Source organism: Aspergillus chevalieri, chromosome 5 (genome assembly GCF_016861735.1).
Source record: "Aspergillus chevalieri M1 DNA, chromosome 5, nearly complete sequence".
NCBI classification, from domain to species: Eukaryota; Fungi; Ascomycota; class Eurotiomycetes; order Eurotiales; family Aspergillaceae; genus Aspergillus; species Aspergillus chevalieri.
In genome coordinates this window covers 107183-121328 of record NC_057366.1, presented here as the reverse complement: position 1 = coordinate 121328, position 14146 = coordinate 107183, and the positions used below count along the sequence as shown (strand labels likewise).

General features: G+C 49.2%; 7 protein-coding genes across 7 annotated transcripts; 3 read left to right on the top strand and 4 right to left on the bottom strand.

The window, feature by feature from the left end:
* Positions 1-331: 331 nt before the first annotated feature.
* ACHE_50041S (methyltransferase family protein) lies at positions 332-1042 on the bottom strand (the record flags this gene model as incomplete). Its single annotated transcript, XM_043279713.1, has 1 exon — positions 332-1042. One exon carries the CDS (start codon positions 1040-1042, stop codon positions 332-334), a length of 711 nt encoding a protein of 236 aa, XP_043137365.1.
* Positions 1043-2126: 1084 nt separating this feature from the next.
* Positions 2127-3334, top strand: ACHE_50040A (lytic polysaccharide monooxygenase auxiliary activity family 9 protein; the record flags this gene model as incomplete). The annotated part of the gene is made up of 3 exons (XM_043279712.1): positions 2127-2301; positions 2360-3045; positions 3095-3334. The coding sequence occupies 3 exons, from the start codon at positions 2127-2129 to the stop codon at positions 3332-3334; spliced, it is 1101 nt and encodes a 366-aa protein (XP_043137364.1).
* Positions 3335-3421: 87 nt separating this feature from the next.
* On the bottom strand, positions 3422-4578 carry ACHE_50039S (ketopantoate reductase family protein; the record flags this gene model as incomplete). The annotated part of the gene is made up of 5 exons (XM_043279711.1): positions 3422-4000; positions 4051-4244; positions 4293-4347; positions 4396-4489; positions 4538-4578. 5 exons carry the CDS (start codon positions 4576-4578, stop codon positions 3422-3424), a joined length of 963 nt encoding a protein of 320 aa, XP_043137363.1.
* A 135-nt stretch (positions 4579-4713) lies between these two features.
* ACHE_50038S (FMN-dependent alpha-hydroxy acid dehydrogenase) lies at positions 4714-6200 on the bottom strand (the record flags this gene model as incomplete). The annotated part of the gene is made up of 3 exons (XM_043279710.1): positions 4714-5274; positions 5318-6069; positions 6116-6200. The coding sequence occupies 3 exons, from the start codon at positions 6198-6200 to the stop codon at positions 4714-4716; spliced, it is 1398 nt and encodes a 465-aa protein (XP_043137362.1).
* Positions 6201-7073: 873 nt separating this feature from the next.
* Positions 7074-8936, top strand: ACHE_50037A (uncharacterized protein; the record flags this gene model as incomplete). The annotated part of the gene is made up of 1 exon (XM_043279709.1): positions 7074-8936. One exon carries the CDS (start codon positions 7074-7076, stop codon positions 8934-8936), a length of 1863 nt encoding a protein of 620 aa, XP_043137361.1.
* Positions 8937-9517: 581 nt separating this feature from the next.
* Positions 9518-10664, top strand: ACHE_50036A (uncharacterized protein; the record flags this gene model as incomplete). The annotated part of the gene is made up of 5 exons (XM_043279707.1): positions 9518-9556; positions 9602-9688; positions 9738-9781; positions 9834-9985; positions 10048-10664. 5 exons carry the CDS (start codon positions 9518-9520, stop codon positions 10662-10664), a joined length of 939 nt encoding a protein of 312 aa, XP_043137360.1.
* A 521-nt stretch (positions 10665-11185) lies between these two features.
* On the bottom strand, positions 11186-13123 carry ACHE_50035S (uncharacterized protein; the record flags this gene model as incomplete). Its single annotated transcript, XM_043279706.1, has 2 exons — positions 11186-12677; positions 12729-13123. 2 exons carry the CDS (start codon positions 13121-13123, stop codon positions 11186-11188), a joined length of 1887 nt encoding a protein of 628 aa, XP_043137359.1.
* Positions 13124-14146: the final 1023 nt, after the last annotated feature.

Here is a 14146-nt window from a genome sequence, read left to right as displayed (position 1 = left end):
CCGGCTTCTTCATGCCTGCGCAGCGCCTTGAGGATGGTGGTAATCAACCGACGGCGATGCACGCTCACGAATTCTGCACTCGGTCTGAAAGGATCGACGTTGATAACTTCGGCTCCACTCACGCGGTCCGTGGCTCTGCCAAGTAGATCTTGGTTCGCAGGAAAAGAGAACCGAGGAGGTTCGTCGGGAGGAGGGAGAGAGACAGAGAGAGGTAAAAAAAAAACAGAGGATGTGTGTGGTGTTTATGCCAAAAGCGTAGCCCCATTATCCGTATTTGGGCGATCGCGTGATCGTTTGGCCGGGTTCATACCTCAGGCGTCAAATAGCAAGATTAGACGACAAAAGGAATAAACCTCTTCGTCTTCGCATGCCACTCCTCCCACTCCTTTCCGAACTGCTCCTTCAACATTGTCTCCTCATCCCTCACCCGAACTCCCAACACACTGAACAAGAAAACCCCCCAAGCAGCAGTGAACAACCATCCGTATCCGTTCAACATCGCCAGCGTCGACGGCTGCATCCAGCACGCGCCGGCCGCAGTGTCCCATCGCGTCAACAGTCCGGCCATTCCGAAGGTTACGAGTGCTGCACCGGTGTAGCTCGGATGTTGCAGGTATTTGTATACGCCATCTGTGACGAGATGGTCTGGGTTTGACAGGTGAAAGGTGAAGTTGCGGCCGAGGCCTCCATATGCGGAGAGGCGGATGAAGGCGCCGATGAAGATGACGAATAGAACCTTATACATGCGTTCGTTCCAGGTGAAGAGGGCAGGAGGGAGATTTTCACTATGCGGGCAGATGGATTTCAACTGGGCGTTGTCTTCGGCGGGATAGAGGAGGGTTACGAGGGCGTGGTAGGCGAAGACGACGATTTGCACATGTTTGACGACCCATGGAAAGGTGCCGGCCATGATTCCCGCGCGGTCGGACTTGTAGCGTTTTGATTGATCCGGACTGGGATTTGGTGGCGTCGTACACAGTGCGCTGAGGTAGCCAGCCACCAGGATGGCGACGGCGAGGGAGGCAGAGGATATCGAAGGCATTGCCTTTTTTGTCCTGAGGGATTGATTCTGGAAATCTACCAGAAGGAAAACAGCTCTATAAGTAATATTCCGTACCGAACATTGCTGAGAGCCTGTCCTCACCAATATTCCGTGGTATACAGTGGGCCGTATACTTGCTCGGCCCATGTGTCAACCGTACTCGGTAAAGCCTCCGTATACGCCGTATTCCGTATATCTCAGTGGAGCACGCGGTTGACAGGAATACGGAATACGATCCGGCACTTGTACACACCTTAGATAAAACATAACTTTAATGTCCTCCCAGATGCCCGCAAGCAGTGCCGTATTCGTCACTATTATGGGGCATCTGCGTATTCCATCGTGTTCTTTCCGGTGCGGGACGTGCTGCCCTATCGTATCTCCAACTTGGACCCTGGAATTAGCAAAACTTTGCTGCATGCTTGTTTGCGCCGCCGAGTTTAATCTATGATGTGCTCGCTTATTTTCTCCAGGCCGTTGTGTCCGTTCTTTTTCGCACCGTATTTTGTCGATCACTGCGAGAAATACGATTTTACGCTGCTTCGCGGCCTTCGATATCGTCTGAATGCGGTAATGCTCTGTATGCCATTCTGGGACTTCACGTGAATCCCGCCGAGGACACGCCGACTGCCTCAATTTTGGTATACGGAGTGTAGACAATGGGCCTGAATAGGGCGTACGGATACTTCTTCAATTGACTAGTTAGCATGGCCCTGTGCTTCTCGCTCTGCGGATCATTGCGTAAACACCACGCTTGCAGGCATTTCCATAAGCCATACCGACTTCTATTGCTAAGCCCCGTACTGTGGCCAAGGGAGCCGGATCGCCACAGTCTATGAAATCCAGCTGGATCTTGCAGTTCATCGATGTGATACATCCCATGCGCCTGCAGCCCTTTGTTCGCGGACCGTCCAGATGGCCGAGACAAGAGACTGATCAATTAGACATAGTATACGTGCCTTGCAGGGTGCATCTTGGTCCTCCTAAATATATTCCAGGAGCAATAATTTTAATCGTATAAACAGCGGTAAACAGCCCGCCGTCCACAGGATGCGTATACTTCGTACTCGACGCAGCAAACAATATGCATATCCTCGCAGTACTGCCTTTGATCGGCTTGGCCGCGGCACATACTGCATTTACGACGCTATACGTCGATGGACAAAACCAGGGCGATGGGGTGTGTGTTCGAATGAATCGGGACCCGAAGACTGCTACATTTCCGATTGAGCCGTTATCTAGTGGGGATGTTACGTGCGGTACGGCATGCATACAGATGTTAGACTTTGTGGTGGAACGATTGACTGATGTCAACAGGAATCGATGGCGAGAAAGGCGTCGCCCGTGTGTGCCCTGCTCGATCGTCGTCCACGCTGACGTTCGAGTTCCGCGAATACCCCGATGGCTCGCAGCCTGGAGTCTTGGACCGGAGCCACAAAGGACCTTGTGCTGTGTACATGAAGAGGGTGGACGATGCGACAGCGGACAACAACGCAGCGGGTGATGGGTGGTTCAAGATCTGGCAGTCTGACTACGATGCGTCAGCGGGTGAGTGGTGCACGGAGAGAATAATCGACAACAATGGCCATTTGTCTGTCGTCATTCCGGATGACATTCAGGCTGGGTATTACCTTGTGCGGCCAGAGTTGTTGGCACTGCACTCTGCCCAGGATGACCCGCCGGATCCGCAGTTTTATGTCGGATGTGCCCAAATCTTTGTACAATCTTCCGGCACGGCCAGCCCTTCCACGGTGTCTATTGGTGAAGGCACGTACGACCTGGGCATCCCGGGTATGACATACAACATCTACCAAGACCCACTACCACCGTATCCGATGTACGGGCCTCCAGTTTATCAATCAAGACAGACCAAGAGATCCGTCAACAAGCGCGCCCCCATGGTCCAGCAAATCGGCCTCAAACCTGACGGATGCATTCTCCAACGCGATAACTGGTGCGCCTTTGAAGTCCCGTCATACAACGACCAACAGGGCTGCTGGCATGTATGTATTTATTTCCATTCATATCAGACGTGAGACTAACTTCATGCAGGCCGTTGATAAATGCTGGGAACAAAACGATGAATGCTGGGAGACTGCGTATCCCACCGGCGGTCAGAATTGTCATATCTGGGAGGAGAAATGCCATAAGCTGAATGACTCGTGTAACAATGGTGCCTTTTCTGGGCCGCCTGATGCTGGAAAAGACCTCACGCCGCCGGCGCCGCCATTGAAGGGATCTGCTACGGTGTTCAAACGTGATCACCGCCAGTTCAGGCGCGGGCATGTATAATGTGTCCTATTGTAGGTAGTGACTCGTATTCTGAGCGTATAACAGACATTATTCTCATTCTTACGACAAAGTGTATCCCATAATGTCCTATATATTGGCACGTAGTCGTGTGTCAACAGCTCTGACCAAAGCGTAAACCATCTCAAGCGTCGGCGTCTCTATCCCCAACTCCCTCGCCTTCTTCACAGGTACCCCCAGAATCACGTCAATTTCCAACGGTCGTCCATTATTACAATCAGTCTGCATACTACTTCCAATCCCGGGCATACTGAGTATCTTTCCAACCAATTTGTCAATCAAGTCATACTCCAGCTTTACACCGCACGCACGACCGACATCGATCACCTCGCGCATTAGCCGTCGTGTGGAGCTCGTAGCCTCAAAAGAGGAATGTAGCCACGTCTGCGTGTCGACCATCGTCAACGCAGTAGTAGAGTTCCAAGCTGCATTCCAAACGAGCTTTTCCCAGCGTTGGCGTTGGATGTCGGCCGGGGAGAGGAGTTGGAATCGCGTACGACCAGTTTCGAGGAGAGAGGCGAGAGTCGAGAGGCGGGATTCTTCGATGTTGCTGTCGACAGCGGTATTGAGATACAAGCCAATTTGGAGGTCTTCGGATTGGGTGTGTTTAATCTGGCCGGGTTGGATTTGAGTTGCGCCGACCCAGGTCTGCAAGCGTTAACTATTTGCTTTGAGGTTTATGGGCGAGGGGCCCTTACCACGCAGGTAACGATTGAACTATCCGGATGGGTCCTTCGAAATGGCTCCTCATTGCCCACGCCATTCTGGATGATGACCAGAGTCGATGCTTTAACGGATTGTAACTGTGATGCAACCGCGTCTTGATCGATGGCTTTATGCGCGAGAACGATGTAGTCGAACGGTCCAGCAAGCTCAGATGGTGAGTTCACCACTGTTGTTCCAATGAGCTATGTTCATTTATTTCCGAGTGTGCTCATACCTGCGTATGGTTGGAACCGATGCTGCCCGTGATTCGCGCTATCGATGAAAATGCCCTATTTGGTCAGCGTGATTGAAGAGATGGGATATATTCGTATGCATACATTGTTCTTCACTGCTTCATAATTTGACCGGGCCACCACAGTCAACTGGACATTTGGATTTCGCTGCAGAATAAAGGCGTAGAAAGAACCGATGCTGTCTTTAGGTTAGTATCTATGTGAGAGCGCCAACCGAGTCACTTACGCCCCCAGGCCGTAGAGAAGAACGTCAATTTTGTCACTCATGATGTTTAATGCTGCATCTGAAATGATGATATCTTCCTTATATTTCCATGCGGAGATATCGGCACAAGTCCGAGCGTGGGGTTGCATATCCGGGGTTGCATATCCATGCATCAACAAGGGAAGTGACGGATATTGCTACAGCTTGACAGATCTAGCTACATCCCTTTCTAATCGTGCTGTGTTCAACAGGTGCTCACCCAGTTCTGAGAGATTCTTGACACCCAGAAACACCATATTGGCCTCGATCTCTTGCCTCAAAATAGTAATTGCCCGTCGAACTCCCTCCTCTCCATATCCCGACGCCAAACTGTACAGAAACGGGCGACCGAGTCCAACAGCTGTAGCACCCAGCGCAAGCGCCTTGAGTACATCCGTCCCGCGGCGGATTCCCCCGTCAACGAAGATCTGCATGCGACTCCGTAGTAGGAACGGCGCGTATCGCCTGATCTCGAGTAGCGTGAGAAGAGGCGGTTGTGCTGTATCTTGAGACCGTCCTCCGTGGTTGGAAAGGACAATTCCTTGGACGCCGTTCTCGTAGGCCATGATAGCATCTTCAACGGTCTGGATACCCTTAATCACTATCGGAAGTTTGGTGAGGTTGCGCAGCCATGTTAGGATGTCCCAGTCGATGAAAGGAGAAATAGTGCTGGCCCTGGTTTTGGCAACGCCTGCGCCGCTCGTTTGATTATCGCGGCCCTAGGTCGTTAGAAAAGCCAAAGTAGACATGGTGTAGGCATACCTGAACGGCTAGGTTCACCCTCTCATCCATCTCCCGTTTGCCGACGACCGGTGAGTCGACGGTGAGCCAGATAGCACTCGCTCCAGCCTTTTCAGCTCGTCGGATGTGGTTCTCCGACCTGCGAATATCGCGATTCACATATAACTGACAGAAAAGAGGCTGGTCCTCTTTAACCCCGGACATTCTCACATTCTCGATGGGAATACTCGACCCGTTTGCCAGAACTTGCGCGAGTCCTTCCTTCCCCGCAGCTCTGGCGAGAGCGCATTCGCCCTCAGGATGTGCCAGTTTTGCAAGTCCCACCGCCGATATGTATACTGGGAGAGAGACTTGATGATCAAGTATGGCAGTTGCAGTGTCAACCGCGGGTATGTTACGCAAGATGCGGGGACGCAGGAGGACTTGCTGGTAGGACTGTGCATTTTCTCGCTTGCTCAGTTCGTCGTCGGCTCCAGAAGAGTAGTATGCCCAGGCGTTAGGTGAGAGATGCTGCTTTGCAACTTCTTCGAAATCATGCAGGTTGATGATGTTGGTCAGGGGAGGGGGTGTATTCTTGTCGGGGAGAGGTGCGTTGGTCCCCAGGTCCGTGAATTTGGCCAGTGTACCCGAGTCGATACGTCCGAGGCAAGCAGAAGGTGGCAGGGACTGAGTCAGTAGCTGGATATCGTGAACCGCATCAAAGTCGTCGGTGGCATCTTTTCCGGCGCATCGCAGGAGGACTTCTGGGCCACCGGGGTGAGAATCCAGAAAATCTATAGATGTTAATGATTGAACTAAGAAGTCGTAAGTGAGAAATACTTGTTACATCGTAGACAGAGCCGTGAATGGCGATCCAGCAGGATTCTCGGCTGCTATGCTTTTCCACTTCCTCGCGGGTCAACATGATATACAATCGTCCTGATGGATATATTTCTCCCAAAATTCGATATGGAAGTGTCGCATCGTGGAATACAGCCTTCTATAAGTATATCACTCTTATAGCATCTGGAAAAAAGTGCGGAGAAATGTCCGCTACGGCGCATCCCCGACGCTGACTCCGGATAATGACACGCATTGAGACGGCTGTTGCACGACAAGGGCGTCAAGGTATAGTATACAACGTCTTTAAGATACAGTAGGCTACATCTGCTATCAAATGAAGGCATTACTAGGAAAGATATCGTTTTGAGGGAAATATATATGTCGGAATTATTGCATTAATGGTAACATTCCCTCAAGATCCACGGTTCGGGCCTCATCGGCCATTGAAAAATCCACCATACTCTATACAGCATTCCAATCCCGTGAATTCGCATGCTTTCTCATGGCTGCAACTTCAAATGACGGTGATAAACGTGATTGACGAGATGAGGCGGATTATGCGCTTCTCTGCCACAGATCCACTTTGGCTAGTGAGTGTTTGGCGGGGTCGGTACGATGCAGAGCGCCTACAACGTGGATACCTGATCTCTCATCTCAACAAGAACAAATTTTCTCCTACTGACATGCTTCCTCACGGTTTTACGTGTATCCAAATTCTCTTCTATTTACTTTGTCCTCCGATATGTCTTCTCCTAGAGTCATTCTTGCCGGAGATGCTCCCTACGATTTGGTGCTATACCCACAGAAACTTGCACTTGGACAACGCAGTGCTCAGGTAGACAAGTCGAGGCGGCGCATAGAGTGGTTATGGGGAGGAATACAATTGATTTCGGACCTTTTACGAGCAGCGCAGCCTAAATTGGAAATATGTTGCCCTCCCGTTAAGCAGCACATTATGGGCTCTGCGACAGATTCGTCCGCTCGGCAGCTCCTTCAATTGAACATCTACGAAAATAGTTTGCAGTCTAGGAGTACATTCTCGGTCTCGTATAGCGTGGAGAATATCACCACATTGGAGAGGGAAGGGGAGTGGTACTCGCCTACGGACGTCGCCAATACGTCTGGAACCACAATATTGGTATTGGAGGATAAGGAGGATGGCATTATCGACAATAGTGATGCGATTGACTTCTTTCTGAAAGCTCGGCCCGACTTCGTCGTCTACCATATGACCCGTCCACTCGGTTCCGGGAAGCTCTGGGACGTGGTTCGCTTAGGACCTGTTAGGCGCGATACTGGAAAGAAAGATCCGAGAAAACTTGTTGTCGTAATCTCTGCTGAGGACCTGCGTACCGAAGGTGTGGAATTGTCCAAAGGTTTATCCTGGGAAAAGACATGCGAGGATTTCGTGTTGAATCTGAGAGCCAACGGCAAGCTAGCCACCCTTGTGACTTGTGCCCATCTTGTTGTTCTCTTCGGGTGTGATGGAGCGATATATCGACAAGGTCAATGGGACAACAGACAAGTATTGTTCTTTGACCCATCCGGAACGGAGGGTGGTTATATAAAAGGGAGATGGGTGCCAGGTGTGACCGAGGCATTTATTGCAGGGATGACCTCCCATTTGGCTCAACAGCCACAGGCGACACTGGATAAAGGCATGATAACTGGTCTCCACGCCGCTAGGCGTCTGGTGACCGAAGGAATCCATAGCCAAGGCACGAAGGCATGTCCTGCTTATCCGGTTGAGTTGGTGATGGAGAACTCCAGACCTAATAGTATCCTGTCTACCACGATACCTTCGGAAGATATCTGTGGTGGGGCTAATCCGGACTGGAGTATACTTAAAAGTCTCCCAGAAAGCGATGTACTCGAAATCGCTCGTGGCATTGTACGGGAAGGACCACTTTCCGGTCTTCACCAAGTGCCCATGGCGAATTTCGATAAGCTGTTCGTTTATGACAGAAGGGAAATGGAGAACTTCCGATTTGTTCATGATGTCATCGAGGCTTACGCTAGTGATCAGTCCACAAGCCCTCTCAACATTGCGATTTTCGGCCCGGGTAGATGTGGCAAAAGATTTTCTGTGATGGAGGTTGCAAACACAGCATGTCATTCCTATAGAACCAGCCATTTGCATTTCAACCTGAGTGACTTCGAAGGTCCTAATGATTTGGCCAATGCATTCTATGCAATTCGCGACTCGACGCTGGAAGGGCGCTTGGTGATTGCGTACTTCGAAGGCTTTGACAATGAACTTCTCAACAAACCATTTGGCTGGCTTTCATATCTGTCATCCTGCCTAAGTTCAGGCACATTCCACGACAAAAATAATACTATACAGCATATAGGTCGGGCCGTATTTCTTTTTGGATCAAGCAACGCGGCAACATTTGACGACTTCGAGAGACGATTGCAATCACTGGCATTATCTGGAAAGTCGATGTCCAACTGTACAAAATTCATTGCTTGCATACAAGGTACGGTGGACATACGGGGCCCCGGACGTTGCGATGTATTTGATTCCGTGTTTTCAGTTCGACGGGCTATTATATTGCGAAACATGTTGGTTGATTTAGCATCATGCCCGACCGATGGTCCGAACTTCTTAATTGAGGACGATGTTCTTGATGGATTGCTTCTCACTGCATTACGCAATGGGACGAGATCTTTACGAACCCTGTTGGAGGTGTGTAGATTTGACCAACGTCCAACTTTTGACCGGATGGCTCTCCCAACGCCGTCTCAACTTAGACTGCACCTTGATTACGATGAGTTCAAGGAATGCATGGATTCCCGGAGAAATCAGGTGACTTAAGCTACTCTACAGAATTGATATTTGGCTTTTTCCGGATTGAAAAGCATTACGCATTGATAGCGGGTGAAGACTCGGGTTGCATATTAGCACGCCCGTATGAGTAGCTACGACACGGCCTCTAGGGAGTACAGGATGGTGAATTCTCAATTTTCAGGCACTTTGGGCACGACTTTTCCATTGTGGCTTGTGCATGCCCCGCCCACCATACTCGGCGCTTAGAGCACTTTCGATTCGCTCTTGTTCGATACCACCACAACGGATCGGCTGGCGGACCGGGTGAGTGTGATAATTGTGCTGTGCCGTTTAGAGTTACATGCAATTGGATCCTGCTATTGGTAATTTGTTTGTTTGGGGTGTGCTGTTATGCATTAGCAGCTTAAAGCGGAAAGAGAGATTGCACATCAAATATACTGAGCGTTTACGGCGCAGTTCCACTCGTGTTAGCCTAGCGTTTGGATAACGTATAAGATTAAAATAGGACAACAACGGGTATGAGAACATATTACCAGCATTTATAAAATATCCTTGTCCTCCCTGTCAGCCCGGATGACAATCAACCAAGCATATTCAAAAATCTGATAATGTACCAGGGATTAGAATTAAGCACAAGAGCTATTGAGGTATTAAGTTTGTACCTTATTCTCAGAAATCGCTGACAGATTTAGAAAGCAGGATGGAAAGTCTCCACGCCCCTCCAGTTGCAGGATCTGGACACCGATACAGCTAAGCACTTTATTCAAAAGGACTGCAAGGTGTGATCGCCTCCCGACCGTTGAAAGGACACCCGATTAACGTTTGAAGCGAGACCTGCGGATAAATTGGGACGGGGACTGTCTCCGGTGTCTGTAAGTACGCATGCAACACCATCATCAAATCGAATCCGGCTAACTTGGATAGGGTCGTGCATCTCGAACCCCAAGAACGGGTAGCAATTAAAGATCCAGTTTTGCAAACTGCGCTCCGAAAAGGATGGATTCCAGCGGAATTCGTTCGTCTTCTGGGGAGTGGGAATGCAGGCACATCGCTCCTGTGGACGGCTGACCGAAGAAGTAAGTTGGGCTTCCGGATGTACGCTCGAAGAAGTGATATGAACTTAAGTGTCGTTTTCCAGGTCTTTTCCTACAGCTACCCAAAGCTGGGAATGGCCTTGTCACGATGATCTTAACATGCCTACCCTCCGTGCGACCAAATGCAAGATGTCAACCCCAAACCGATTGGGCCTGCATCATCCTGTCTTCCGATGGTGTTGACATTGAGAGCCTATTAGCTAAAGATCCCTTCCCGAATGACTACACCAGGATGCCGGCAGATTTCATGATTCTTCCCGTGAGCCTGTTCCGATGGCGGGTGGAGCTGCTCGTCGAGGAATTGGAGAATCTCACTCGCAATGTGGTAAATGAAGAAGAACAGCTAATATCGGCAGTCGAGCTGTCTGAATTGGACTTGATTAGGAAGGCCATCTTCGAGCTCGGAAAGGTACAATTGCGATTACGGAGGAAATGGGTCTGCACGCTGGAGGTTGCAGCGACACTCTCGCAGTATTTTGACGCTATTGAGAGGAGATATGCTGAGGAGGAAGTCGCACCGCGGTATTCCGAGATTCTTAGACAGAGAGTCCGGATGGATGCACAACTTTGTGGGTCATTGGAATATGACTTGCAGATCATACCGTCGAAGATTGATTCCCAGCGCCAGATGGTATGTCCTCATGGAGAGATCCAAAAGTAACATTCCTAACCCATATTGCAGATTGACAGTAGATTCCACATGATGGTAGGGGATTCGTCCAGGTCAAAAAAGACCAAGTTAATGAATGGTGTTCGCAATAGATTGCTCAAAGCTCTGCCAAAACCGCAGAGGAGTCCCAGAAAGACAGCTCGTCCATGAAGACGATGTCAATCATGACACTAATATTTTTGCCGGGAACGTCAATTGCGGTTAGTAACAGCCATTTCTTTCAGCTGCTTGCAAAGGTGCTAAGAGAATGGCAGTCTATTTTTAGCATGGGAGTCTTTAACTGGGACGCCAAAGACGTTCGACACGTCGGTAATCAGTACCTATGGCTCTATTTTGCGATTGTTATTCCCTTGACCTTTATTGTGCTGTTGATTTGGTACTCATGGGTAAAGTTGAGGCAAAGAAGAAAGGAAGCGAAGAAAAGTGAAAGGGATAAATGTTAGGGTAATTGATAGACTGCGCGTTTGCTGTCTTGTTTGACGTATTATAGAATAGAATGCTAATGTCAATAATCAACGAATCATAAAATCCTGCCGCTTCAAGTAATGGATCTCCCCCATCATTATTCCATGTACATATGCATACCCCCTAATGTAATGGTACTGACCATCAGGACGCAGGACCAACGGATAAGTGCATCCAGGTACAATGACAACAACATCACCCGGCTTAATCGATGTTATGCAACAACCAACGTGGCCATCCTCGGTGGCGAAGAAACTGGAGGCGGGGTATTCGAAATCCCAGATGGGCTTTCCAAACGTGTCACCATCAGCGTGTGCGGATTCTTCCTGGAACACACGCGGTATGTAGAGAGTGAGGATTTCATCGTCGAGAATCTTCATGAGATAAGCGACAAATGTATGCATTGCTTTCTTGGGATCGGCAACACGGTTGTTCTCGTCCAGGCTAAACAAGAAACTCATGGCTAGCGCAGTAATAGTTTCGCGTCTAAGCGGCTCCCTTGCTGGTTGACTGGCCCTCGCTGTTTGTAATATCGTCTCCCATTTTCGCTTCAAGGTGTGTCGTCCTTCCGCTGAATTGATCATCACTTCACCGAAGAACGCCTGGTTATACGGCTCAACGAATTTAACTGAGCGGTATATAGAACCAGAGACAGTCAGGATATTGGTAGCCGGGTCGATAATCCATGCCGGCTCTCTATCTCCGGCCGGCCTCCATGGTACGGGGCTGCTAAATCTGAACGGATTTCGGAATAGCATTGGCTTATCCCAACGAGGAATCCACGAGGGACTTTCGTTTGCTGCGACGTATAGCAGAGCATCGAGGTTGTGGAACTTAAGGAATGATGCTTCGACGGCTTCTCGGTAGACATCCAGCAACGGCTTGCTGTAGTCCGGTTCCAACAGGGGTGTCACGATAGAGTGCTTCAGGAGACCACGTAGACCGTACACTTTGTCCCGCGGATCCACGCTTTTGAAATTTGATGCGAGATACAGTGTAGTAAGCCAGTTCCTCGGCTGCCGAATTTGCCCGGTCGTCAGTATAGTTGCCCACCAGCAATGTGTTTTATCGAATCCAAAACATTTCGAGAAGGCTCGATCCAGAATCATATAGCCCGCAACCAACTCTACCCGCTCCCATTCCACAGTTTCATGACCGCATTGGACGGATCGACGCTTGTTCGCGTTGATTTCCTCAAAGATCGATACTCCTGTAAAGTATGCGTGCGAATAAAACCAAATCAAAGAGTGCCATATTGTCTCGGTGCTGAATTCGCATTTGTTGGGAGAGGGAAGCTTCTTGCGGTTCTCGTATATGATATCTCGATATACGTTGCTTGTCACGCTGATTTCCGGAAGGTAACGTTGAAGAGTGTGGCAGAGGAAATCTGAGATTTGAATGATCGATTTGACGGCAATCTCAGCCAGATGTCCAGCGGTGTCCGATCCAATCCAAATAAGGGTTTTCTGGGATGCTCTGTAAATGGCGTGCACGAGGCGGGCTTGATGGCTTCGTTCCGCTGTGTTCTTTCTATCAACACTGATACTGGTTAGCTAAGAATAATTATAATGGGCTCACTGCATCACTCACCATAGTTCATGAGCCCATAAATATCGGTGTTCGTCTTCCAGCCGGAGATGAGCCAAAGCTCTCTGAAGGTTTGCGCTGATCTTAAGTTTTACGTTGTCACAAGTAACAGTCACTTTTGCGGTCGAGTCATCCCAGATATAAGAAATGGCTTCGAATTTAGGAAATTCGTGCAAGTCTGCGATTTCCGTCTCGCAGGATATCGGGTCTCTGCGTTTGCCGGGCGAAAGTTTGACGATCCGGAATGAACTCGTCTCCGGCAGATCGTCGAAGTGGTGGGATTTCGAATTGGCGTTGCCCATCTCGACAGAGAATGCCTCGTCCTTGGAAGTGTCCTTGGAGATGTGTTCCACCGGATGCCTAATAACGGGCTCGCTAGGTGATATGAGACCCGACATTTTGTTTGCTTGTTTGCTGAGTTACTATTATCTATGCGACGTTAGTATTAATGACCCAATCAATAATCCTCCAGATAGCAAGGATGTTCCATTACAGACTCGAATGTAGGTAAGCAATTGTGAAAATTTTGCTTGGCCTCGCGTACCAAAAGTGTCGAAGAGATGGGGATGTCTAATAACAAGCTCTGCCGAGATGCTTCCCCGGCGAACCTGTCCGCCGAAATAGCAGTAGTGGAACCGTCATGATAGCCGGAGGCCATGGTCCAATGAATTTTTCTAATTTCGGCAGCCGGGGGTTTGTCTATTTCGATCTGAACAATCAGGTGCTTCCTGGTTGATATATCCTTCGAATGAGGTCATGGACTTCCTTTATTGAGACCTTCCTATATCGGTAAATCACGTGAAAATGCCGAACCTATGTTATCGCGTCTTATCATTTGTTTATTCCTTCTTCTTCGCGGCACTATATATAATGGATAAGGCCCCATTGGAAGTGTTGTTGCCACCATTTGCAGAGACTGGCGATATATTTCGCCACGGTGTATTGGACCACTCAAACTCCCCGAAACAAATCATATAACTATTCTCTCAATAAGAGCGCAGATTATTACACTGCAATCAAAGACACGAAATGGAAACACAAGACCATATTATCCATTACTGCGAAAGGCCCGACGAAAATGGGTGACAGTAGAAGCCGATGTCTATCTGCCACTGTTGCAAGCAATCCCAATCATAAATTTGGAGAGATTTAGTATAATTACTGAGATTGCTATCACAATACAATAGACACTGATAATTCATAGAAGCCATAACGATGGACTAGAAGGGTATCGAAGCTATGTCGGAAGTCCTCCGGTCCAGGACATAACACCGCAATGATTGGTCTGATATTGCCACAGCACAGGTACAGGGACATGACTTGAGCACAGAGGACACGAACACCACCGTCTTTTTGACTCGGGTATCGATATAATTCCACGGGGAATGCGGGGACGAATATCCCCCACGCCTACCCCGGAA